Below are 27614 nucleotides of genomic sequence, written 5' to 3'. Positions count from 1 at the left end.
AAGAAACATCAAAGAAGCGCTTCGCAGGAGGCTCCAGAGCACTGATGATGTCTCCTAGCCAGGGGACGAAACGTTTGCAACAAAAACTTCCAGCTCGGCGAACAGAACCACGACAACAAGCACCCGAGCTACAAATCTTCGCACAAACTATGTCAGAAAACACTATGAACTTAGAAATGGCTGTACACCAGGCAAATTTCAGTGTCCTATCACTAATCCCAGCTTGAGGAAACATCTGCAGAATAAATATAGCATTGACCAGATTTGAGCTACTTACTGGACCTTTTTTCCAGCCACAACATGAAATTTGCAGCTTAAAAAACTGAAATGCATTCATATAGTGCCTATCATATCTGCAAAGTCCCAAAATGCTGTAATATTTAAAACATAATCAGTGCTGCTATACCACAGTACTTTCTCACAAACAGTATAGAGATATTATCAGCAGACTTGTTTCTCTTGGCATTGAAGCCAGACAAATGCTGGTCAGTTTACTGAGAGCATTGCCAGGTTGCTTCCAGTGGTACTAAAGGAACTTTTACAACCATCTGAATTGTCAAACTGATCATTGGAAAGTCAGCAACTCAAACAATACACAACTTGCTCAGAACTATACTGCAATACCATCCTAGATGGCGTCTTCAAATTCATCAAGTGAGCTTGACCCAAAATTTAATTCAGACAAGTGTTAAGCTCCAACACTTCCACTAATTGATGGGTTGAGCTTTTCTTAATTTTGGAAGGGGGGGGGGGGGGGGGAGCACAAGAGAAGAGGGAGATAGAGGGACAAGTAAGCAAGAATGAAAGAATGAGGCAAATGATCTATATTGAACATGTAGCAATGCCAACTTCAGATCAAAATTAAGAATATAAGAAAAAGGTAGTCATTCAGCCATCAAACATGGCTGTGTTACTCATAAGATAATGTCTCACATAATTGTGGCCTTAACTTGATTTTCCAATCATTCTTAATTTTTGATTCCCTTATATGTAAATCAAAAACACAATTTAGCATTAAATATATTCAAGGGCCCAATTCCCATCGCTCTATCAGGTAGTGAATTCCAGGGATGAACAATCCCAAAAATGAGTTCTTTGTCTTCACTGTCTTAAATGACAAACATTTTAATACTAAAATTGCTTTTCCTAGTTTCAAATTCCTCCAGGAGGGAAAATATCCTGTCAGCATCTGTTAAGCTACCTCAGAATCTTGTGTTTTAATAAAACTACCTCCAATCCTTCTAAATTGTAATGAATGCTGGCAAAACGCTGTTCAACCTCAACTTAAAGAACTCCTTCATCAGAAAAACCGAAGTCTACTGTTCAGTAATCTTACTTTTACATCTTAACTACAGGCTTGGTGCAAGAATGGGGGAAGAAAAAAAAGAGAAAATGTATATTGGAAACAATTTGTAGAGCATGAATAGGGATATGGCCACATAACACAAGCTGAAAAGGAAGTTGCAGGTTTTTTAACTCAAGAATATTGCTACAATGTCACTGACGTTCGAGTGTGAGGCAATAAATAATTTGCTTATAGTATTGATAAGAAATATTACAAATGAGTTTCAGAGAGACATTTTGATTTGGGTGACAGAGCAGAATCAAGGATTATATATACACAAGATGATTATTGATAAATTCAAAAGACAATTCATCAGAATAACCCAGAGTGGTCAGAATGTGGAACGTGCCACCACAGAGAGCAATTCAAGTGAATAGCAGAAATGCATTTAAGGGAAAACTACATAAATACAAAAGAGAAATGAATAAAAGAGCATTCTCGTAGGCAGAGGAAGAAGAGTGATGAGAAAATTCGCGTGGAACATAAACACTAGAATGGATTGTTTGGAAACATCCATAAACATGTACCTGATGAAAAAATAACCCTGGCATGTCAAACCTCATGGCAAAATTATTTGCATTGTCAAATCTTCCATAAAAATGATCATCCCCTTTCTCCATCATTCTTCTGTGTTCTTTCTCCAGTTTTCAGATCAAACATGAAGTTCTGTCTGAGCCCAATCATTTTTAAAATGGGGAAGCCAAAACTGCATGAAATCTAACAGTATGTGGAAATCATCATCTTTCACACAGCTTAGTATATGGTATCTTATTGTTTTATTCCAAGCTGTCAACAGCTGATCCCTGCTACACAGATTCATATACTTAGCCATTTATTTCCTTAGTATCTCTTTACAGTTTTTGGATGATCTTACATTTATACTGCACAGGAAAATATCTTCACAGTAAGATGGCAATCGCATTGCACCTAAACATTTACTGTAAAAGCAGCTTTGACCCCAAAATACTGAAAGATCAGAAAGTATCTACATTAACTATTACACAAAGTTACATTTTGCTCCTGCAAAATATTTGCAAATATTTTGAGGAGTACTTGTTCTAATGTCACTATTTTCTTTCAGATAACTTCCCACTTGGCAGCAAATGGAATAGAGTGCCAAATAGAAGATCATATTTCACTTACTCTCATAACTTCTCAATATTAACAGCATTTTCGCAACTAGCACACACCACTATGAATGTTATCATTTCTAATCAACATAAACAACAGCAGAAATATGATCAAATTTTAATTGCCCTGGTTCTGCAAGACTTTGCTATCACATTCTCCAGGTGTTATTGATAGCTAATAAACGGAACAAGTTATAGTATCTGTTAAATATACAGTTTGTGGCACATTTCTTTTCCACTGCAACTATCACCAACAGAATTTAAATAATGAAACTCCACCTTCACATAGCTTATTAGTCTTTTCCCAAAGGATTACAACATCAGTGCATCAAAAGTTTGTATCTACACAGTTAGCATCTTTTTCTGCTTTTGTGCACTATTTTGCTTATTTCCCCATACTTCTGGACAGCAGCAATACGCAAAAAAGGAGCCAAATGACTTTACTCTCTGCACAAAGTGTCTCCAGCAGTTATGTACTGTGCCTCCTGGTGACATCTGGAACTCTAGACAGTTTTTAGCCCCCTTATTTAAGGGAAGATACCCAGGTAGTTCTCCTATAATGCCGTAGTTGCATTCCAGCGAAACCTCACTTAATAGAAAACCATTTAATAGAAACAATTGGGCCTGTGGGAAAAGTGGGGTTAGGGACTGAACAGTTTTTTTTTTAAAAATCGCCTATTTTCGATCAAAAATCACCTAAAGGTCTCATGCAAAGTACAGCACAGCCTGAATGAAGGTTCAAATCATATTTATTAATGAAACAAAAATAAATTTAACACAGTACGTTTAAAAAATGTAAGAAAGCTGCTCTCTATATGGCACCTCTCTCAAAGCTTTTCTGTCGGCAGCCAACATCGGTACATGTGCAGAACGGCACAAAGTTTGATGCTAATATCGCACACACACAGAAAGGAGCAGAGACTTGAAGCAGACATCGCGCACGCACAGAACCACGCAGAGACTTTGAGGCATGCGCAGAACTGCACAATAACTGGCACCAATGTTGCACATGCACAGTACAGTAAGAACAACAGCGCATGTGCAAAACGGTACAGAGATATTGGCGTACACATTGGCCAACTATCGAACCCAATTCCCACTGAAATCGCACTATTGCCAACAGCGGTGAGCGTTATCCAAAACACTGCTCCCTAATTCTTCAGTGACATTATAGTCAAATCGCACTGCCAAAACGTGCGTTATCCCAGATTTTGACTTAATTGGAGGTAGTTCAGGGGAGGTTCACTGGGAGGATTGTCGGTAACTGTCTCATGAGCACAGTTTAAACAAGTTAAGACTCTACCCACTAAAGTTGACTTCATTGAAACATAGCATTTACTCTGTCAGATCCCTTAAAAATGCTAAGATGCTTTCCCTCATGGGAAAATATAGAATAAAAGGGCATAGTCACAAAGTAAAGGGGTGCCAATTTAAGATTGAAATGAGGAATTGCTTTTTGCAGAGGGTTGAGTGGCTTTGGAATTCCCTCCCAGAGACAGCACTGGGGCAGAGTCCTTGTTTGTATTTAAGGTTAAGACAGGCTCTTGATCAGTAGGGAAACAGGCAGGAAAGTGAATGTGAGGAATGTCAGTTCAGCCATGATCCCACTGAATTGCTGAGCAGACTTGACGGGCAGAACAGCCTATTCCAATTTGTACAATTTTACAATGAAACCAGTAGCTTGCAGTCCAGAGAGGCAGAGAAGAGGTTCGGCCTCCGGATATGCAGTGATTCAGATTCATAATGTTAAGTGGTCATATCCCTGTTCATGTGGGCACATCCTATTCAATCAAACTTTCAGCCGTGACAATAACTCCACTGTGTTGTGGATATATCAGAAAATGTGAAGGTTAAAGGAGTAAACCTTGTCAAAAAATCTGAAGCAGAAGTCAAAATTAAACTGATTTCTAAGTACATAATTTTTCTGTCATTTTCTGCAAAGCTACCACCCTTTCCATTGGCTTCTTTGTATCCCAAGGACTCATCAAGTCAAGAGGAGGAACCTAATGCTTGAGCAGCCCAGGGTCTGCACAAATCACACCACAGACAAGCTCCTCCGCTCAACATAGAGGACAAGAGTTAAGTGATAAACCCAATTTGATTGGCTTAGAGAACAGAATTTAGAGTTGCAATCTGCTCAACATATCATCAGAATTCTTTGCACCAGATAAACAAACAAGGTAGATGGTAATTCTTCAATGAGAAGATAGTACGTGAGGACCATGTGCGCAGGATTGGTAGAAAACTTGCAATGGATCAATATCATTGTACAATAATTGCTGTCAACATAAAACTTGATAGGCTGAACTTCCACACAATATTCTTACATGAGATCCCACTCCCAAAAAAAATTGTTCTGACAGGGTAAAGTTAATTGTAAATGTTTAACAAGCGTTGATCTTCACTAAGAAAATTGTTTCTCTTTACGATACAATTCCTCACTCACATGGTTCAGATCACATTGCATGCATCTGCCTCTCAACTTAGAGGGTCAGATAATCTCCTGATTATATACGCTTAACGCCATGCTTGGCTCTAGAGATAAAAGACTATCCTTTGAAGAACTTGACGGTGCTATTGACAGAATTCTAAGTGGGATATTTCAGAACTAGAGTTGGCACGAACAAACAGAAAAGTCTCAAAAAAACTTTTGCCTCAGGTATCACGTCCTGGGAAAAATAAATAGTAATAGACTGAGTCCTTTTGACCTTTGCTTCTACCAGAATAAACATATACTTTCGGAACAAACCACACCAAGAGGTGTTATGGACACACCCAGGATTAAGACATTGGCACCAGCCAGATATGATCATCACCAGATCTGACTCTCTAAACAGCATTCTCAACACATATACAGCTACCACAGTACTGACTGTGAAATAATTGACTCCCTGATATGTACTGAGGTGAAATATTGTTAACATTGTAAGGACATCAAAACCTTTTGAGATTTGCAATAGAGTGAAACAGAGCTGTGTTGTAGCATCAACACACTTTGGCATATTCTTTCCTTGCTGTTGTCATATGCCTTGAAGTCACGACAGTGGGTATAACTATGTAGCAGAACAGATGGAAGGCTTTCCAGCCTTGCTCACCTAAGGTTCAAGCCAAATCTTACTATGTGATCATCAGAAAGTTCTTCAAGTTGATGGTGCTGCACTAGCATTCAGAGGAACACATGCAGCAACAAATGCAGAGGCTCATAGGAGGTTTTCAAATAGCATCAACATAACAAATGTCATGATCCAGGGTTCAGCCATACTATCATCTATCAGTATTGAAAATGTGATACTAAAAGTTGCTGATATGTCAGCTCCACAATCCCGAGCAATCTGTGACTCGTTTATTGAAAAAGCTGCAGTTGTTATGTCCAATCCAAGTAAAAGTGTGGAACACAGCAACTGGACTGAACACCAAATGTGAATCTACCAAGCCTGCATCCTCAGAGTACTCCTTCATAGTAATAAGGACTGGATAACATTTGCTGGGCAGGAGAAAAGGTTATAGTTTCCACCTGCACCTGTCTTGGACATATACACACCATCTCTAGGTCATGATCACCATCTCAGAGGTTTTGCAGTGCAATAATTCAACAATGTACAGTTGTTGCTAAGTCAAACACATCTTCACTGGCTCACCCATGCTCATCAGATGAATGACAACCATATACCCAGACACCTCCTGTATAGTGCATTGATAAATGGGTCAAAACCTTCTAGACATCCATAACTCTATTACAAGATCATCTACAAGTGAGTTATGTAAATGCAGATAGACACTGACAACTGGGAGACATTCATTGATGGCTGTGACATCTGGAGGCTAACTGGAAGGGCACTGGAAGAGGCGAGCAGAAACTAAAACCTCAGCAGGTTGCGAAGATGGCCAGAGAAGAGGTGCCAGTGAAATATCAATCGCCTGAGTCTAGCGTCTTCCACTGCAATTAATGCAGGGACTGCTACAAAAATGGAGCCCCTAGCAACATTAGTAGACCACAACAGGGAAAGCTTTAATCTTACAAGATGGAAGGTTGCCACCACAAAAATAATTAACCTGAATTGTAAAACTGAACTAATAAAACAAAACAACTGGGAGAATGCGTGGACATAAAATAACCAGTCCGGGTCTAAAATTAACTTTCAACATCACTACTAGCATTCCAGCAATAAGCAGAATTGGGTTGAATTACATCAAAAGAAAAATCAATTGAGTTTTCAAAACAAAGATGGTTACTTATTAAATTGACCCACAATCACCGTTAAGGGCTTCTAGCCTATTAACTAGCTTACACAGTCAATACTAAATGCTGCATATTAACCAAGCACAATGAGAAATAGTGCAATAATGTAAAACATTTCAATGTTTTGCTCAGAATGAAGCTGAGGCAGCAAACATTAACAGGTTGATAAACTGAGATAACTTTTATAAGTGCATAAACTTAATAGAGGAAAAGTTAGATAAGCATATAAAAGAGAAATAGACTTGTGAAATGTCGCAAGGAACATCCAGACAAAACAATCCTTTGTACTTTGAAACACCTAAAGGCAGAAGTATAATTAAAACTATTAGAGGCCGAATTTTAATCGATAGATTGATTATCCCAAACTGCCTCAAAATCCAAATGTCATGAATAACATCAACATAAACAGCATGCTGGCATGGAATGCAATGCATTACTTAAAAAAGGACAGCATGTTAAATCACATTGAGAGCTTCTTCTATTCAAAAATGTTGAATCTATAAAGGCATTATAGTACACAAATCATTCAGTAATAAACCCAATTAATTTGCTCATTAAGCTTCAAGGATACAAAAGTTTAATCAATATATAAAAGGGGTGAAATTTAGAAATTGAGAGATTTAATCAACGCACAGTGCACATTGGGAATTTCAGACTTGAAGCATAAAAATGTAAATAGTTTATCCTTATGCTAACCTCAAAAAAACAACATTTGCGGTTGTCAAGATTTATTTGGAATGACAAATATTTTTGAATTTTAGCTACAACTTCAGCTTAACAGCAGGCTAGAGCAACAGTATGAGTATTAATCTCTCCAAAGGATGCGTTTTCCAGCTAATATAAGAGAAAAATGTGATATTCCCCAAGAAAACAAAATCAGAAACTACTGGAGAAACTCAGCAAGTCTGACAGTATCCAGACAGAAAAAGAGTTAACCTTTTAAGTCCAGTGACCCTTAGCATACAAGGTGTCATGAGGAGATGGCTGACTGGCTCCTTCCGACACAGACCGTATTTCAGATTTTGTATTAGCAACATCTTGCTTAAACTGTTAACTGTTAACTACAATCTACGGAGGAACCTCGATTATCTGAATATCAATTATCTGAACGTCGGATTATCCGAGGGGGATCTCAAGGTCTCAATAGAAACATTACGTCAAAAAAACTGTTTCAACCCTGATCGCAACTTTTGTTTGCCGGTACAATGATTAAAAACGGACTTGGCTCACTGAAATGCTGCCGAGAACAGTCCAGGCACGGTCTCTAAATGACTGCCCTCCCACCCTCCCTCTCTCCCCACACTCCCTCTCTCCCCACACTTTCCCTGGAGTTCTACACTGGGGTGAAGACGGCATGGGGGGTGGGGTCGAGGATGGACGGGGAGGGGTGTGGGGTTGGGGCCAGACGGGTGTTGGAGGCAGGTGGTGGGGGGATAGGAGCGGACAAGCCGGCGGGGGGGGGGGGGGGTGATCTCACACGAAATGTGCTTTTATCTAGTTTCCAGAGCGGGCAGCAGACTTCATAGAAGACTCCCAGCCCCAGAGGAAATCAATTAATTGTATAATCAAGTATCCAAACAAAATAGTGTCCACCCATCTCTTTTGGATAATCGAGGTTCCTCTGTACGCAGAAGATGAATAATTGCCCTACTCTCCCAAAGCAGGCCAAAAAATATTAACTGCAAGTCCACAATGTAATCACATTCTGAGGGGTTAGTTCTATCTAATCAGCATATTCCCAGAGTTGGGATTGAGGTTACAGACAGTGAACAACAACTTTTCTTACACAATCATAAGTCTAAACTGCTTCTGATTCAAATATTTGGGGATGGGGAAACAGCATTCACAGTGGGCCAAATAGCCTATATTTGCATAACTTCAGACGAGCTATAAATAGCTAAAACAGAATGCTGCTTTATGTCATTCGTTCAAGCAGCCAGATTCCTATTTACTGACAGGATATAGCATATAGAATGGTGAGTTGCTATTTTATCTGTTATCCGTGGTGACCAGGAGGGAACAGAAATCACCAGATGGTTTTTTGATCTATCACTCCCCATGTGTTGTAACGTAGTGAGAGGATGCTGGTTTTATTAGGACAGTATCCCTTCTAGGTCTTCTCAGTCTCAAAAATTAGCAAAATGCATCAGCAGAACACAAAATCAATAAATGAAAATGGAGTAAATGTGGATGCAGCTGGTGACAAAGAATTCTTGGCACATGTATTTTCAATGATGATTCAGCAGGGAGCTGCAGTTGTTGTCCTTGATTTGAAGTCTTGCAAAATGAAGAAATACATTTGACTAAGAAAGTGGAAAATGAAGTCTGCATGTAAGAATTAATACTAATTCTGAAGTTATGAAGCAAATATCTGCAAACAGTACACAATGGAACAAGTGATTTGTGCAGATAAAGAATGAGGCTGCTGATTAACACACAACATCAAGTGTTTGAACACCACAGAGCTTGCACCACATTATCTGTTATAGTGTCAAAATGACAAGAAATAAACTATACCAGAATTTTTAATCAACAGCACTTTACACCATTCTAAGGCATATAATTCAGGAGCATTAGTAACGGCTCAACAAGTAGCACAACAAGAAAAGCACGTGGTAAACTCACATATACACCAATAACATCACAAACCAATGGGAACAAAAATGAAACACACTGCAGTTTAATTCAAGCAAATACATCCAAAGCTGCTAACAATCATTTGACATAAGGGCTCCCCGATGTCAAGAGCCTGTGCTGCCTCAACATCCCTCAGAACAAAGTACACTGAGGAATGCAAGTTGCAGCAGATTCCACTCTCGACTTTAGACACATATCCATAGGGAGAAACAGATACAGTAGCATTCCACTTTGTAACAGTGCTTATTGCAGCACAATTGTCACATTTCACATGTGGAGAAAGTCCGGTTACCCTTAAAATTTGTGTCTTCAAAAGAATAGAGCAACTCAGCTCATGGTTGCCAATACCTTGGGCTATAGCATAGCCCTCAACTGTCCAAGGTAGTCAGTCACTCAAGGAGAGCAGCGTAACAACCTCAATAACCAAGACAGCAGCAGAATCGCCAACTCCCCCCACCCCCACGCCCACCTCTTGAGAACCCCTGTAATTTTGGAGGTGCAACTGTAGAGAAACCCCCAACTAACTGGAAGCAGCACAGCCATTGCTCTATACCAAAAAGTCACAACACAGCTTTTCTCCATTCAAACAATTAGGAGCAGCACATCCAAATACAGAGAGAAACCTATCCCCCATCCAAAATATAAACAATAGAAACAGGGTAACTACTTCTAGTCATCTGAGAGAACAGTGGAATCCATCTCACATCTGGAGTGAACAAGGAAGTTCCACTCATGGGCAAGTTTTGCTCTCAAGGAGAATGGCATAACCCGACAAAGAGCAGCGAAGTTAGCAGTATATAAATACAGGCAGAAGCAGCAAAGACTACCCCACAACACTACACCCACAAGACTAAGGAGCAGTATAGGACCCAACACATCGGCAGGGGAGTAATTTTTTTAAGATTAGATTACTTACAGTGTGGAAACAAGCCCTTCGGCCCAACAAGTCCACACCGACCCGCCGAAGCGCAACCCACCCAGACCCATTCCCCTACATTTACCCCTTCACCTAACACTACGGGCAATTTAGCATGGCCAATTCACCAGTAATGGCATACAACAGCAGAGACCCAGCCTATAACAGTAGACAGCAGCATAGACATACCCCCAAATTGAGGCAAAGCAATGTAACTACTACAATTCTGGAAGTAGCAACATCAGCTCCCACTACCTCCATCCCAAAATCAAGGGGACCAGTATCAGGACACCATAGTTCCAAATCAGTCAGAAATGTCAACTGCCCTTCCCAACCAAATCCACGAGAATGAACATCAGCTCCTGCACCCTAAAGCATTACTGAACTCCTATTTTAAATCCACAGGAAGCAATGTCAGCAATTCATGCCCCCACCGTCACCACAGATCGAAACGTCCCCGTCCCACTTTAATAAGAGGCAGCGTTGATTCCCCCTTCGGACAACAGAACCTCTCTCCCCGACCCAGAAGGTGGTGGGTGACATTTGTGACCTACGCTGCCCGACTTCCAAGCCAGCTAAGGAGCTGGGTGGTGGAAGAATAGCAGCAGGTGCGAGACATCTCCCCTCGCCAACACAAGCCTTCAGCATTTACATAGTGCCTTGAAGACAGTGAAACATCACCCACTCCCCGCCGCAAGCTGCTTTGCAACAGCTGTCAGGGCCTCACCTCTGTGGGTAGCAGTTGGTTCTCCTCACTGGGCACCATGTCTTGGAGAAGGAGAAGAGGTTTGAGGGGGAAGGGGTGAGAAGGAGGGGAAGGGAGGGTAGAAGGGGGAGAACAGGCAGGGGAGAGGGGCGGCCGAGCCGGGCTTCTCAGGACGGACACATCATTTCGGAACTCAGGCTGCCGGCAGAGGTGGGGTTTAAACTGAGCCAAAACGCACCAAGTGTCCCTCACAGTGGGATACGAGAGAGCTGTGGGCCCGTCCTGCTTCCTTCCTTCACTAACTCACTCTCAGTCAGTCAGGGCGCCCGGGCAACAACCAAAATGGCGGATGCGGGCCTCTACGCGCAGCGTCCGCCGCTCGGCATCGTCGACGTCATCACGCTCCCACACGCCCCGCCCTCTACGCACGCTCTAGTCTTCACAGCTACTTCCAGTGCCAGGTGGCAGCAGAGGAGCTGTCTATACAGGGTTCACTATCAGGAAGCATGACTTTGCAAATGGGGAAATGTGCAGTGGTGATAGGAGTGGACGCAAGTTTTTGCGCAGAGGGAAATGCATCAATGGTGAATGGTAGCACTCCTGGTGCCAGGTTCTTTTACATTTTGGGTAATGACACTCAGCTATGCCACACCATACCCCAGCAGACCCTCTAGTACCGGGCAAGCAGAAATTGCGTCCAATTAAATACTGGGAAGGCCCATCTCACAAATGCTGTTTTCGTGCCATAACTTCGGTATTATGCCATTAAATATTAATTCCCTCAAGCTTTCTCAGTAATTCTATGAGACCATGATGAAACTAATTGTAACCTCAAAGTAATATTCTCGCTCAATATCCTACAACACTTTGCTTAATAAAAATTAACTCAAGTCTGCCTTAAAAATATTCAAGGAATCTCATCCTGAAAGGATGGTGGAAGTAGAATTTCCAAGGCTCATGAACTTCAAAGGGAAAGTTTCACTTAATATGTGTTTTAGGTGGGTTATCCTCTGATTTTTAAACAGAGACCCCTAATTCTATATTCTCTCATTAAAAAATGATACGTCCTCTCCACATTTACCCTATCAAGACCCCTCAGTATCGTATTTCAATCAAGAACATTATAGAAATAGGAGCAGGAGTAAGCCACCTGGCCCGATGAGCCTGCTTTACTAAGTCAGTTTGACACTCCAGCAGGATAAGCCTTTCCTAACAAAGCAACCATCCATTCCAGGTATTAGTCTGGTAACCCTCCTCTGAACTGTTTCCACATGTTTAGATAATTTGTAAAGTACCGAATGTTGTGTACAATATTTCAGATGCAATCTCACTAATGCCCTGTATAATTGAAGTATAACCCCGCTACTTTTGCATTCAGTTTTCATTGTGTCCGGTGACTCTTCATCAGAAAATTCATCAGAACATTAGGTCAGTTCTGATGAAGGGAGTTGCCAGACTAACATAAGCTCTGCTTTCTTCCCACACATATTGCCAGACCTGCTAAGTTTCAACAGCAATTTCTGTGTTTGTTTCAGATCTCCAGCATCCACAGTTCTTTGTTTTACTTTGTTTGAAAATAGCTCATGAAGCATCTTATGAATATAAAGTCATTTTCTAAATATAAGCTACTGTTTTATTGCTTGTGTTAGTGGAGGGTGCAATGTTGACTAACATGCTGGAGTGTATAACATACTCTCATGGTCTCACGTTTAACAGATCATTCGTAAAAACTGCAGCACTCTGTTCCTACTGCAATAAAGTTTTGATCAATCCTTGAAGTAGAGCTTCAAACCTACAAACATAAGCCACGAAAGCACATAATGGAATATGAATTGTATAATTTACTACATTTATCATGTTTGGAATTTGGATTTCAATATAGATTCAGGTGGGTGTTAGTTTCTTTTGCGAAAGGTTTAAACAGGTCAGAGTATCATTCTGAAATAGTGGTTTCAATGTTTTGTCAAATTTAGTGTTAATGGGAAAATGTTTATATTACTAGGTTTTAAAAAACAGAGTAAATATCACTAGCAATTTTTTTCCAAGATATCATAATGGACAACTAATAAAGGCAGATCCCTAGTACGGGGACTGACCCATGCCGTCAACATTAAAAACCAGTTCCACCTCTGCAGTCCAATTGATGCAGTGACAACCTACAAGTGCCAGTCTGTCCATTAAGTTATTTATTTTTTAAGGTTTTGAGCATAGGGAGTGATGTTGCAAGCTGGAAAAACATTCTGATCATTTAGTGGGCACTCCATTTCATCCCATCATTATTCTCCCTTCATACTGTTGCACTGGGGTGGTGGCAAGTTTATAATTGGGAGAGTTGGAGTGAACTAAACAATGGACAGCTGGCATTTGCATGTTGAGCTACAGCTAGGTAGATTCAGTTGTCCTATAAGGGATCTTTATTAATTGCCCATTATGATATCTTGGAAAACTGCTCGTGACATCAAAGTGTTCAGTAAAAACATGTTTCGCAACCCTCAGAAAACGAGGGCACTACACAAGGGACGGAATGATACACTGTCTACAGGTGGGAGATAATCATTTGGATACTTTGGAAGGTGAACTTCCTTTATACTACTGAGCTATTGTTTTTGATAAATTATTTTTATTATTGAGTAATATGAATTGATTAGTAATACTAACATCTCAATTTATTTCCACTCTCCCTGTTGAAATATCCCATGGATTGCTCCTGTTAAAGGTATTTTTGTTTGAGTTGTTTGCTAATCAACAATTAACAAATGTGAAAACTACCTCAATGTAATTTGCATATTGGGATGATTTCTCTCAAATAAAAGCAATAATTGTATTAAAAGTGCAGAGAACAGGCAGAGGTCCAAAAATAAATCACATCATCGGAAATCTTCATTAATCTTAAAACCTGTAAGAACTGTAGGTGCTATAAATCAGCAACTAAAAGGAAAGATCACAACCCAAAATGTTAACTCTGATTCTCTCAACAGATGCAGCCAGACATGCTGAACTTATCCAACAATTTCTGTTTTTGTGTATGCAGGAATCTTTATGGTTAACTTCTGAAAACTTTCTCCAGTTATACAATCTTTCAAGGCCCTTCAGACTGGAGGCCTGTGACCAGTAGAGTGCCACAAGGATCAGTGCTGGACCCTCTACTTTTTGTCATCTACATAAATGATTTGGATACTAGCATAAGAGGTACTGTTAGCAAGTTTGCAGATGACACCAAAATTGAAGGTGTAGTGGACAGCGAAGAGGGTTACCTCAGATTACAACAGGATCTGGACCAGATGGGCCAATGGGCTGAGAAGTGGCAGATGGAGTTTAATTCAGATAAATGCGAGGTGCTGCATTTTGGGAAAGCAAATATTAGCAGGACTTATACACTGAACGGTAAGGTCCTAGGGAGTGTTGCTGAACAAAGAGACCTTGGAGTACAGGTTCATAGCTCCTTGAAAGTATAGTCACAGCTAGATAGGATAGGGAAGAAGGTTTTTGGTATGCTTTCCTTTATTGGTCAGAGTACTGAGTACAGGAGTTAGCAGGTCATGTTGCAGCTGTACAGGACATTGGTTAGGCCACTGTTGGAATATTGCATGCAATTCTGGTCTCCTTCCTATTGGAAAGATGTAGTGAAACATGAAAGGGTTCAGAAAATGCTTACAAGGATGTTGCCAGGGTTGGAGGATTTGAGCTATAGGGAGAGGCTGAACAGGCTGGGGCTATTTTCCCTGGAGTGTCGGAGGCTGAGGGGTGACCTTATAGAGGTATACAAAATTATGAGGGGCATGGATAGAATAAATAGACAAAGTCTTTTCCCTGGGGCTGGGGAGTCCAGAACTAGAGGGCATAGGTTTAGGGTGAGAGGGGAAAGATATAAAAGAGACCTAAGGGGCAACCTTTTCACGCAGAGGGTGGTACATGTATGGAGTGAGATGCCAGAGGATGTGGTGGAGGTTGGTACAATTACCACATTTAAGAGGCATTTGGATGGGTATATGAATAGAAAGGGTTTGGAGGGATATGGGCCAGGTGCTGGCAGGTGGGATTAGATTGGGTTGGGATATCTGGTCGGCATGGACAGTTGGACCAAAGGGTCTGTTTCCATGCTGTACATCTATGACTCTATGATTCTGCAATGCTCCAATTCTGACTTTTTGTCTATCCCCATTCTAATCACTGGAGTTTTGCCTTCACCTCAGCCCCAAGTTCTCGACTTCCCTCCCTAAAATTCTGAAATCTACCTTGACATGGCAGGAGGTAGCTACTCAGTAAAAACCTCAGTTTGGGTTCTTTCTGGATTACTCAACTGCGTACTTTATAGCAACATTGAGGCAGCATAAATTAAAAGAAGTAGGTCCTAGCGGTGACACCAAGTCAGTGATTGTAGAATGGAGCACCAAGGAAACCTAGAAAAAGTCAACTGGGAAAAATTGTCACTAATTGAAATCCAACGTAGTTCCAAGACATCACTGCAGATTTTTATCTGGACAGTCTTCTAGGCTTAAAAATCTTCAGCTATTTCACCAGTTATCTTTCCTCCAATATATGTTTAGAAGCATATATCTGCTGATTAAAGCACAATGATTGGGACCACTTGCAACCATTCAAACATCAAAGCTATTCCATGCCTAACTCAGGCTAGAGTTATGTGATGTGTAATATTCATGCCACACAAGCACCCAATCAATGGCCACCTCCCATTATAAAAAAAAGTCTAACCAGCTCCCAGTGACACTCAACATTACTATCATGAATTCTTCAGCATTAATTTCCTGGGGGTTACTACTGATCAGAAACTGAACTGGACCAGTCATATAAATACTACAATTACGAAAGCAGGTCAGAGGCTGGAAATTATGCAGTGACTAACTCACCTCCTGACTCTCTAAAGTCTGTCCACCAACAAGGTACAGGAACACTCTGCACTTGCAGCTCCAATGTCAAAAGAAGCTAAACACTAACCAGAATTGCTTGATTGACACTGCAGACACCACCTTCAACAATTGCTCCCTCTACCATTGGTAGCATCATGTATCATTTTTTTTTAAAAAGCTGCTATTATTGTCACTGCAACTGCAGAGGGAACATTCACCAGCAATGCAGTAGCAGTGCCTGTGATGTCACTGTTGGTGACTCTGCATTTAGCTTCATCCATAACATCGAGCGACACAAATAGAATTTAACATCAAGTGTGTTATTTCCCCCACCCCACCAGCCAAATTATTTCAAATCAATTTAATTCAATTCAAATCCTGGAACTGTGAATTGCTTGCACTGTACGTTCAGGACTGGTTGGCCCATTTGATACCTCCTTGACCATCTCCTTCATGACATCCTGACTGCTCACCCCACCCATTCTGTTCCACGTGAACATGAGTACAGGACTGCATGTGAGGGGATTGCAACAAGCGGTAAAGATTGGCCTGGTGAGTGGATGGCAAGCTCACTGCCAAGTAGAGTGGCAAGCAAAGGTGTTGAATGTTCATTAGGCACAGCAGCATTCTGCATACTCCTATAAGCAGACTGGATGCCAACTTCCAGAGCTAGGCACACATTAGCATCAGTTGCACTGACTTTTTGCTGCAATGTAGTAGCACATGATTCGATTTGAATTAAATGGAATGATTTACTGTCACTTTTCTTTAACAAATAAATAGTGAAAAGTGTTATGTGTTACCACATTCCAGTATCATTGAGTTACTGAAGACATTAAGATAAAAACAAAACAAGATAAAAACAGGGATTTTTCTCCATTATTGTTCTCCACTTGCCATTGGGAACAGAGAGGGTCTCTACAATGGGCTCCATAGCTACCAAAGCCCCACATAACAGTCCATTCCAGGAGTCCCACTCCTGGCTACCATCACCACTACCACTCTGCTACCAGGAGCACCACATCAGGCCTACCATTTCACTGCCAATGCAACTGCCATTACCATCAAATCACCAGGAGTACCAATTTGGGCCTAATGCATTGCCGCAGCTGTCGTAGATGCCACTTTCTCTGTTGATCACAGAGGTCACCCTGCCATTGCCACCATCTTGAAAACCACAGCCATCCCAGAGTCCTGCACTGAGCCCACCAAGTTCAACGTCACCATGCTCTCGTGCCATCTCTCACCGCTGGGCCCATACTCACTGCCATTGCAAGCTCTTCACAGGCTTCCTCTCCCCAAGGAGCTGACTTTGCCAATACTGCCCCACATGCTCAGGAGGCTGGGCCCACTTTCCCCCAGCCAAATATGCCAAAAAAAGTCCTCCAAAAAGCGGGACAAAATAGAGAGCAATGTAAAAAGAAAACAAAAGGCAGACAGAAGTAGATGAGCGCTGAGCCAGGAGGTCAGACACAAGACCAATATTCCACTGTCTCTTGGCTAATTAGATTATTTTTAGAATTTACAGCAAAAAGAACCATGAGTCCCAACTGGTCAATGTCAATGCTCATGCTGCATATAAACACTTTTCCATCCTATGAACATATCCTTCTATTCAATTCTCCTGCCTTATATCCATCTAGTTGCTAGAAATTAGCATTTTGATAAAGTACCTAAAATTGTTTCCCTTTGATTGCCTTATTGGCCAATTCTATCACCTCTCTTGTCACTCATCTTTGGAATAATTGCATTGCCCTTAGTCAGGCTGTGAAGGTAAATTAGTCAGTTGAAAAACATGGGTGATTTACAGGGTGGTGGCTAATGGGTGAACAAAAAGTGATTTAGTGATGGAAAAAAATGTTCAGTTATGTCTAACAACACTTCTGGATACAAAAAGTAAAAAAGAACACAGGAGCAGGAATATGCTGTTCAGTCCATCAAGCTCATTCCACCATCAACAAGATCCTCTATCTCAATGCTTCACTCCAACTGTTTTCCCATACCCCTTGGCCTCTCTATTTTCTACATCTGTATTTATTTCTTAAATATATTCAGTAACTTATCTCCATAGCCTGATAGAAAATTCCACACATTCATCACTCAATTTAAAAAAACTCATCTCAGTCCAAAATAGACTACCACATATCTTAAGATTGAACCAGTTTGTCTTAACCTCTCTGACAGAGAAGGATCATCCTTTCACCCTGTCTGTTCAGCCCTCCCAGAATTAGAACATAGAACATAGAAAAATACAGCACAGTACAGGCCCTTCGGCCCTCGATGTTGCGCCGACCAAATCCTATCTAACCTACACTAGCCCAATAACTTCCATATGCCTATCCAATGCCTGCTTAAATGACCATAAAGAGGGAGAGTTCACCACTGCTACTGGCAGGGCATTCCATGAACTCACAACCCGCTGAGTAAAGAATCTACCCCTAACATCCGTCCTATACCTACCACCCCTTAATTTAAAGCTGTGTCCCCTAGTAACACCTGACTCCATTAGCGGTAAAAGGTTCTCAGTGTCTACCCTATCTAAACCCCTAATCATCTTATACACCTCTATCAAATCTCCCCTAAACCTTCTTTTCTCCAATGAGAACAGGCCCAAGTGCCTCAGCCTTTCCTCATACGATCTTCCTACCATGCCAGGCAACATCCTGGTAAACCTCCTCTGCACTCATTCCAATGCCTCCACATCCTTCCTATGGTATGGCGACCAAAACTGCACACAATACTTCAGATGAGGCCGCACCAGAGTCTTATACAACTGCAACATGACCTCAGGACTCCGGAACTCAATTCCTCTACCAATAAAGCCCAGTACACCATATGCCTTCCTCACAGCACTATTTACCTGGGTGGCAACTTTCAGAGATCTATGTACATGGACACCAAGATCCCTCTGCTCATCCACACTACCAAGTAGCCTACCATTAGCCCAGTAATCCATCTTCTTGTTACTCCTACCAAAGTGAATGACTTCACACTTAGCTACATTGAATTCCATCTGCCACCTTTCAGCCCAGCTCTGCAACCTATCTATATCCCGCTGTAACCTGCCACATCCTTCTTCACTGTCCACAACTCCACCGACCTTTGTGTCATCCGCAAACTTGCTCACCCAGCTTTCAAGCCCCTCCTCTAGATCATTTATAAAGATGACAAACAGCAAAAGTGCAGCACCGGATGAAAACCAGCAGCTAGATTAGATTACTTTCAGTGTGGAAACAGGCCCTTCGGCCCAAGAAGTCCACACCGACCCTCAACCCACCCATACCCCTACATTTACCCCTTACCTAACACTACGGGCAATTTAGCATCGCCAATTCACCTGACCTGCACATCTTTGGACCAGAGCACCTGGAGCAAACCCATGCAGGCACGGGGAGAACATGCAAACTCCACACAGTCAGTCGCCTGAGGCGGGAATCGAACCCGAGTCTCGGGCGCTGTGAGGCAGCAGTGCTAACCACTGTGCCACCGTGCCACCCTAAATTGTATACATTTCAATAAAATTCCTTCAGTCTTCTAAATTCCAGTGCATACAGATTCAATCAACCCAATCTCACTTCATAAAGCAAACCTTGCCATCCCAGGAATCAGCGTGGTGACCTTCACTGCATTTCCTCTACAACAAATATATATTTTGTCAAGTAAGGAACACTACACAAAATACTCCAGGTTGCCTCAACCGTGATTTCAGACAGAAAATCTTCCCGTTCCCTAGGTTAGTGAAGAGTACTGGCAATTTCAATGAGAAAAACATTTTTACAACAGCTTACACCGATAGTTACCCAGCAACTTGCACCCATAAGTTTCCAGATGTAACAAAGGTCTACACTTAGCACGGTGTTTGCATGACCAATAACTATCGGTACAATATAATGTTCCCAGCTGCTACTGCTACTACGTGGGTAGTCCTCAGCTAAAAGCTACCTGCACTTCTACGTAATTCCCATTATAAGGACGACATCTCGCACCTATTGGGTGTCCCCAGTGAGAACAAAAACTCAATGTGACCCAAGTTATAATGACGATTTACACCACAGATAGTCCCTCAACAAGCATAATTCATACCTTTTCAGTGTGCACAATGACACCAACTGCAGGTAAAGGGCTCTCAGTTGGACGTGCACCTGGACTCCTCCTTTGGGCATGCGTAGTGTGGGCTGCGAGTGTCCGCATGATCCGGGGTGGGTTTTGGCGGGAGTTCCTGGGCTACATTGTATCGCCTGTCGTGCGTTTAATGCAGTAATATGGGGAGTGTGGACTCGACAGCAGTGGTGTATCAAACAATAATGGTAGGGAACGAGATAAGTTGTAGCAATAAAATGTTATTTTCTCTCGACTTGGGAAAAAATGCTTTGTAGACTTTCTGTAGTTAGTATGTGCTGCAAAATTGATGGTTAGCCTGGATTCTCTTGCGATGCGAAGAACAGTTCTGCTGTTTACAAGATAAATCATTCGATTCAGAAGTTATAAACTAATCACTGTGATGTAATTCCCAGAGTAAATTGGCTAGAGTCTTTTTAACGTAAATTTTTTTTATGTTTAAACAATAATGGTTTCGTGCACGACCAGTACTACTTATTGTGTGTATATGCACATGTCTTTATTAAAAACGCCAGTTGTGTTTGAGTTTCTACTTTTTTTGTGTGTTGGACCTATGTGTTGTTCCATCAGTTCGTGAGATCATGGCGGACCAAAATCTCCCTGCTTTGTTTCCCTACTACTTAGATTGTTGTTGAGTAGGAGACATATCATTCTGAGGTTTTAAAATTGTAAATTGATCCCTAGCATCAGCAACATTTAGAGTAGTAGAGAATTCCAGACTTCTTCTTCCCTTTGACTAAAGAAGTGTTTCTTGTCAACAACCCTGAAAAGCTTAGCTCAGATTTCAATGGTCCTTTGTTCTAGACCCCACCAGAGAAAATATTTTCTTGATATATCTTTTAAACTAGTGGTGTATTCCTTTCTGTATAATGCACTTAATTTGTACACAGCAAGGTCAATTATTGTACTAAGAGGAATGCCAAACCTTTTTAGTTTTGGTTGAGAAATAGAAATAGAAAAAAAAGCCAAAGGACTCTGAGACTTCACCTGCTGTTCTCTGGAGAGTTGTCTTGATGTCCATCAGCATGTGCAAAAGTGGCTTTAGTTAACATCCTGTTCAAAAATGGGATGACCATTTGACAACTGGCTTTCAATGCAGATATGCCAGTAGTGCAGGTTCAATTCCCACTGGCTGAGGTCATTATGAAGGCTTTGACTTTGCCTCTCGCCTGAGGCATGTTGACCTTTGAGTTGAATTAACCACCAATTGTCTATCTCTAATGAGAGACTGGACTTATGATCCTCCAAAGTAGAGCTAACCACTGCTATTCAAAAAGAAGAATGAAAAAGATGTAATGAAAGTTACTGGAGGTAGGATTAGAATAGGTAGTTCTAGTAGAAAAACTAGCAGTGACACTAACTTGAATAGTTCATTTCTAATTTACATTGTAGCTGAAGAAAAATCACTTTGCTAATTATTTCCCAATTTTTCACTCCATGTGCCACATATTTTATTTAGCTCAGAATTACTGCCGCTGGAACACCCTCAGATGTCAGTCTGTGACCTCTTCCTGAACTCAGTGTTGTACCCTGGTAATTACTCTATTGGACCAGTAATCCAGAGTTCTGAATTAATAATCAGTTAGATTGTGAGTTCACATAACTGTCACAATTTGAACAAAACTCGTTCAGCTAGAGACCTTGAAACTGTTTGACTATTCTAAGAATCATTTGGATTTACTACATTCTTACCGGGTCTATAGGACTCCAGAAGGGCTTTGTAGTGCAATGGTATTTTCCCTACCTCTGAGCCAGGAGGTTCTGGTTCACATTCCACCTCCTCCAGAGGTATGTGAAGACCTGCAGCAAGAGTTATTGGTTCTGTAGTAGCCTTTGAAGTGGGGCAACACATTCTTCAATCAGGTTTGTTTTAGGTTGACATTAAATGCTGGTCTTGTCAATAATGCCTCATCCCAAAGATCTTCCAAAAACATTGAGGAAAACCAGTTCTATCTCCACCAGCTCACTTCTGTCCTTCTCTTGCATTCTCCATTGTAGTGAAATGAGGAGCTGAATTTTACCAAACATTTATTAAATGTCATTTCAGCGAGTTTCATGGAGGATTTCCTTCTCTGAACTCCAGTGAGTATTCTTACACAATTTGACACTGCTCACTTTATTCTGCATGCACCATATCACTATGGCACCATGTTCACAGTGTTGTGAGCTCACCAGTGACAGAAATAGTCACCACTGTTGGAACCTTCCATGATTTCCAATATAATATTTGAAAGCCTAGATGTCCAGCAGATGCTTTTCCCAAGACACGTTATGGGAGGAAAATGGAAAAGGCATGCCTCTGAGAATAGATAGGTTACACAGGTGAAACCTCATTGCAAATACAAATTCACATTTGTAAATGTCTTGTTATTTTACATCATCACCTGTCTGATTGACAGTTATTGTAACTGCACTACGAGAATCAAACTATACAGGCTACATCCTTAGCATGGTATTGTGTTCAAATCCAGCCTAGAGGAGTTGCTTTCCCTCACATCCAAAGTAAGATAACATCATGTCTTATTCATGTTGGAGTATCACAGGCTGAAAAGCCTTGATAACTGAAATAGTTTGCTTTTGCTATTGTTCAATTAAAGTTAAGAAAATAAACTATAATTGCTTCTGGGAAGAATCAGGGACCACTTCACCTTTCAGCAACAAATTTACTGCACCATCTCATATCTATTGGAGATTAGTGTCAATGAAGTCCTGCCTGTCTTGTTGCACCTGATGCTATAGCATTCTATTAAGCTGAAGGTAATAATTCTCTTGCTCAATATGCACATTTTCCTCCTCGGATGACTCTACCAACCCTTCATCTTCCCACAGTTGGCTTCACAGCCTCTCTATGACAGCAATGACACCTGATAGCCCTCCTTGACTTCAGCGAGCAGGATTTCAGGAATAACCATGGTCCTCCCCCGAACTGAGTTGGATAGACAGGCCCAGCTGAAGAGCTGACTAGATCCCTGACTGATCTCTGTGCAGCCCTCTGGATTACGTTCCATGGATTCCCAGCTAGTTGTAGTGGACTGGATCTGCGGGACTGACTGTGGGTAATAGTGATATGGAAGCCCTGACCCTGACTGCACCAACCAGTGGAATGACAGTGAGATCAGATTCTGCCCTTCACTAACTGTGTTGGAACCACTTGACCGATGGCAGTGTCCCATGATTTGCCCAAGGACTGCTCTCTTACGACTTATGGCTTGGCCAGCATGTTCAGTGCATTTGTTGCTGGCACATACAGTAGGTGTGACATTGTAGCGTGTTGCTGTATACTAACATGTTCATTTCTTTCACTGACTGTTACTGATAACCATTGTAAGCTGCCTGGCTTTCTGTCTATGCTAAATAACAAGACAAGACAGATGCTGCGAACATCCAAGTAGTGAGTGAGCACCAAGATATCAAGTAAAACGTCCTCAGGTACACTCTGCTCTGATGCATGAGATGGATATCTTTCCCTGTGACCAAAGTGACTTAGCAGCAGCATTAAAATTCAAGATGTTCAAATGTACTGTTGGAAAGTTGAGTCCCTTTATAGCTACATATTGATTTTGTAACACAAGATTTCATTAAGTTGTTGTTGAAAAACATATTTTTCAAATCTTCATATAAAAACAAAAGGAAAGGTCACGAGAAGCATCAGGATCACTGAGGTCATGTTGCTGCATTGAAAAGATGCCCACAATTTACCAAGCGGCATTGGTATCCTACTACCAGTGCAGTTTTGAGAAAATAGGAAATTTTGATTTCAGATGAGAAAATGGTGAAGGTTGGCAAAGAGAAAACGGTTGACCTGGCATCACGTGTAGCTGCCCATCATCATTGGCTGAAGGACAGGTGAATGAGACAGCATAAATTGCATGACCCCGACCCCCACCCAAAATAAGGTTTATTAATAGGGGTAGGTGATATATAAGATAGAGAAGGAGTGCTCAGGTGAACGACCCATCACCTTCTTGAAGAATATCACGAATTCCAGGGAAGAACAAAGTGTACCACCAAAGATGGAAAGATCACACCACCATTCCAAACAGTAAGGCTGCATCACTTCTGCTTCATCATTCTTTAGGATGGCTCCAGAATCATTAAAACGTTCTTCCCTGTCATAAAACATACAGATCTTTTCTTTGTCTGATTAAACAATGTACTGTACCTAGACTGCTGCTCCTTAAACACAGCATATATTCTAAATGGGTCAGAGATGTACCCTGATGTGGTGGAGCTGATACATATTTGATTCCATCTATTTCTGGATGGAGTTGGGGTTGGGGGCAGTGGTTGGTGTGTATTGTTCACTGTACACTTGTCTAACTTGTCAGCCCAGAGGTGTATGCAAAAGCTGGAGTCAGAGCATCTGCTCGAAATGTAAACTCTCCTGCTCCTCGAATGCTGCCTGACCAGCTGTGCTTTTCCAGCACCACAGTCTTTGATTCTGGAGTCATCAGGTGCCCACTCCAACTTTCAGGCTGGGAATTGTTGTTGTATAGTTTCTGTCCGGTACATGGGAGAATATAAAATTGTATATATATCAATCAAGATTTAGTAATAATGAGCAGTGAGTAGGAGGAAATTGGATCACATGAAGGTTGGAGAACGTGAAGAGATCTTTCATTATTCATTCATAAAATTCACTTTCGCCATTCAAATCTTGGATGGAAAATTGAGCTTAACGCTCTCAACATCAAGGATCTCATCTGTCCGATCTTCCCGTGTTTTCTCAGCCATTCCATGCTTCAATTTGGCTGGGAATATTCAGCCCTGTTTATTTGATATAAAGTCTTCATTTCCTTCCACCAATTGTTGCTGATGGCTCCAGTCTGCTTCCTCAGGCCACTCTCTCAGGCTGAATCACAGTTCATAATCTCAGTGATCAGTTTGACCCATGAGCTGACCTTCTGAACCTGCATTTTCCTCTCCACAAAGACATTTGTCTCCATCTTGATATCATCACCTGTTTCTGCTCATCAGTCATTTGGCACATCAAATGAATGAAAAGATTTGATTAATGCACTACTTTTCAGACAGGCCTTTCCACCTAACTCTTCCCCCACCCCCCCCCCTTCACTGAAGTTTCAGCTTATCCTGCTGCTCATATACTTTCCTTACCAAACGCCTTTCACCCATCGCTTTCAGATCTCTCAGTTGTACATTGGCTCCAAACCTGCTAGTGCTTCATATTTAAAATTCTCATCATTGTTTGCAAATCCCTTCATGACCGCAATACTCCATAACCTTCTCCAGTCATCATGTGATCTTGTCATCTCCTACTCACTGCTGGTGGCAGTATCCTTTATCCATAAGGGGATTCCTTGCATTCCAACCCCACCCGACGTGGAATCTCCTCTTTAAACCCCATCACCTCTATCTCCCTCTTTGACTTAAGACTTTCCAAAAATCTCACCTCTTTGATCAAGCTTTTAGACATCTGACTGCTTCCTATCTCTATTCCTGAGATGCTGCCTGGCCTGCTGTGCTTTGACCAGCAACACATTTTCAGCTCCTATCACTCAGAGTTAGTTTTTCTATACATTGGTAATGTCTGGAAATGTTTTTCCACAATATTCTATCATCTTACAGCATAGGAAGTCATTCAGCCCATCATATCTGTGACGGTTCCTAGCCAAAAGCTCTCCAGTAAACTTATTCCACCTTGCCCTTTTCATATAGCCCTGTAAGTTTCTCCTTCAAGTATTTATTCAAGATCCTTTGAAAGTTTAATGCAACCTTCTTCCATTATCCATTCAATGTATTTCTAATCATAACTCATCAGTCAAACACAATGCAATGTAAATTCACACTGTTACAGAATTCATTCTTTCTTTAATCAGAATATTTGATGACAAAGCTTTAAATTTGAAAATGCTTGAAGTGCACCAAAAGCAGAGGACCAGATGTCACACCACGTCTAACCTTCATCACCCTATGTCAGGCAATGAAAATCCAACGTTCCCTGGGTTTTGAATTTATAAAAAATGTTTACTCATGGGATGTGAACGTTGCTGGTAAGGCCACTATTTATCACCAATCTGTTAAGCAGATTGAATGTAATAGTGCCTTACGAGGCACACTTTGGGGGTAACTATATTGTTGTAGGTCTGGAGTCACTAAAGGAATAGACCATTTAAGAGTTGTAGATTTTCATCCCTAAAGAATGTGATTAAATTTGTGTTTTAATAACAATTTGGTAGTTACATGATTGCAGTTACTGAAACAAATGTTTCTTTTTGGAGACCCACTCGTTGGAAGATAACAAAAAGAGGGAAAAATTGATTCAACCTCATCCTTCTCAATCTGCTGGTAGCAGATGCATGATGATATTGATAAGAGTGATCACTCACTGCACAGTCCTTGTGGAGACAAATTCCTGCCTTTACATAGAGAATACCCTTCATCATGTTGTGTGGCACCATCACTGTGCTCAATGGGACACACTTTGAACAGATCTAGCAACTCAAGACTGGGCATTCATGAGGCACTGTGGACGATCACCAACAGTAGAACTGTACTCCAGCGCAATTTGCAACTTCAAATCCATGACTACTTCCATCTAGAAGGACAAGGCCAGCAGTTACTCGAGAACACCAGCACCCTTAAATGCCCCTCCAAGCTACTCACCATCATGGCTTGGAAATATCTCGCTGTTCCTTCACTGTTGCTGGGTCACGATCCCAAATTCCTTCCTTAATGGCATTGTCGGTAAACCTATAGCACATGGTCTGTAACGATGCAAGAAGGCAGCTCACCAACACCTCAAGGGCAACTAGGGACAGGCAATAAATGCTGGCTAGCCAACGATGCCCACATCCCAAAAAGAAATGAATGGGAAAAATCATGATTAACTGCTTAATCATTATCGTTAAGGCAAGTGATCAACTCTGATTCAGTGGAGAGTGCAGGAGGACATACCAGGAGCAGCACTAGACATACTTAAAAATGTGATGTCAACCCAGTGAAGCTACCAAATAGGACTACTTGTGCACCATACAGCATAAGCAGTAAATGATAGACCGAACTAAGCAATGGATCAGATCTAAGCTCTGTAGTCCTGCCACATCCAGTTGTGAATGCTGGTGTACAATTTAAAAACTCGTTGGAAGAGGAGTCTCCACAAATATCCCCATCTCAATGATCGAAGAGCTCAATACATCAATGAAAATGGTAAGGCTGAAGCATTTGCAGCAGTTTTCAACCAGAAGCGCTAAGTGGCATGCTCCAGCAGTGCCCAAAATTACAGATGCCAGTCTTCAGCAAATTCAGTTCACTCTTTCTGATAAAAAGAAATGGTTGGAAGCACTGGATGCTGCAACGGCTATGGGCCCTGATAATATTCTGGCAATAGTACTGAAGAGTTGTGCTTCAGAGCTTGTCACTCCCCGAGCCAAGCTCTTCCAGTACAATTACAACTCTACTATCTATCCATCAATGTGGAAAATTGCCCTCGAGGTTTGCTCTTGATCATCAGTAAAGTGATGGAAAGTACAATTGACAGTGCTATCAAGTAACTCTGTGATGCCCAGTTCGGGTTCCACCAAGGCTACTCAGTTCCTGACCTCAATACTGCCTTGGTTAAAACATGAACAAATGAATTCCAGAGGTGAGGTGAGAGTGACAGCCCTTGACATCAAAACTACTTTCAGCCAAATA

At 41.4% G+C, this 27614-nt stretch overlaps 1 protein-coding gene across 2 annotated transcripts in view; it reads right to left on the bottom strand.

Annotated features, from left to right (window-relative positions):
• Window positions 1-11321, bottom strand: part of usp47 (ubiquitin specific peptidase 47) — a 153823-nt gene extending 142502 nt beyond the window's left edge. For both annotated transcript variants that reach the window (XM_060838995.1, XM_060838998.1), the window contains exon 1: window positions 10996-11321. In XM_060838995.1, the coding sequence (XP_060694978.1) occupies window positions 10996-11034 (39 nt within the window). In that variant the 5' untranslated portion in view covers window positions 11035-11321. The remainder of the gene's footprint in view (window positions 1-10995) is intronic.
• Window positions 11322-27614: the final 16293 nt, after the last annotated feature.

Source organism: Hemiscyllium ocellatum, chromosome 18, assembly GCF_020745735.1.
Source record: "Hemiscyllium ocellatum isolate sHemOce1 chromosome 18, sHemOce1.pat.X.cur, whole genome shotgun sequence".
Taxonomy (NCBI): domain Eukaryota; kingdom Metazoa; phylum Chordata; class Chondrichthyes; order Orectolobiformes; family Hemiscylliidae; genus Hemiscyllium; species Hemiscyllium ocellatum.
Note: the sequence above shows the minus strand (reverse complement) of the source record. Positions and strands in the feature narration are given on the sequence as shown.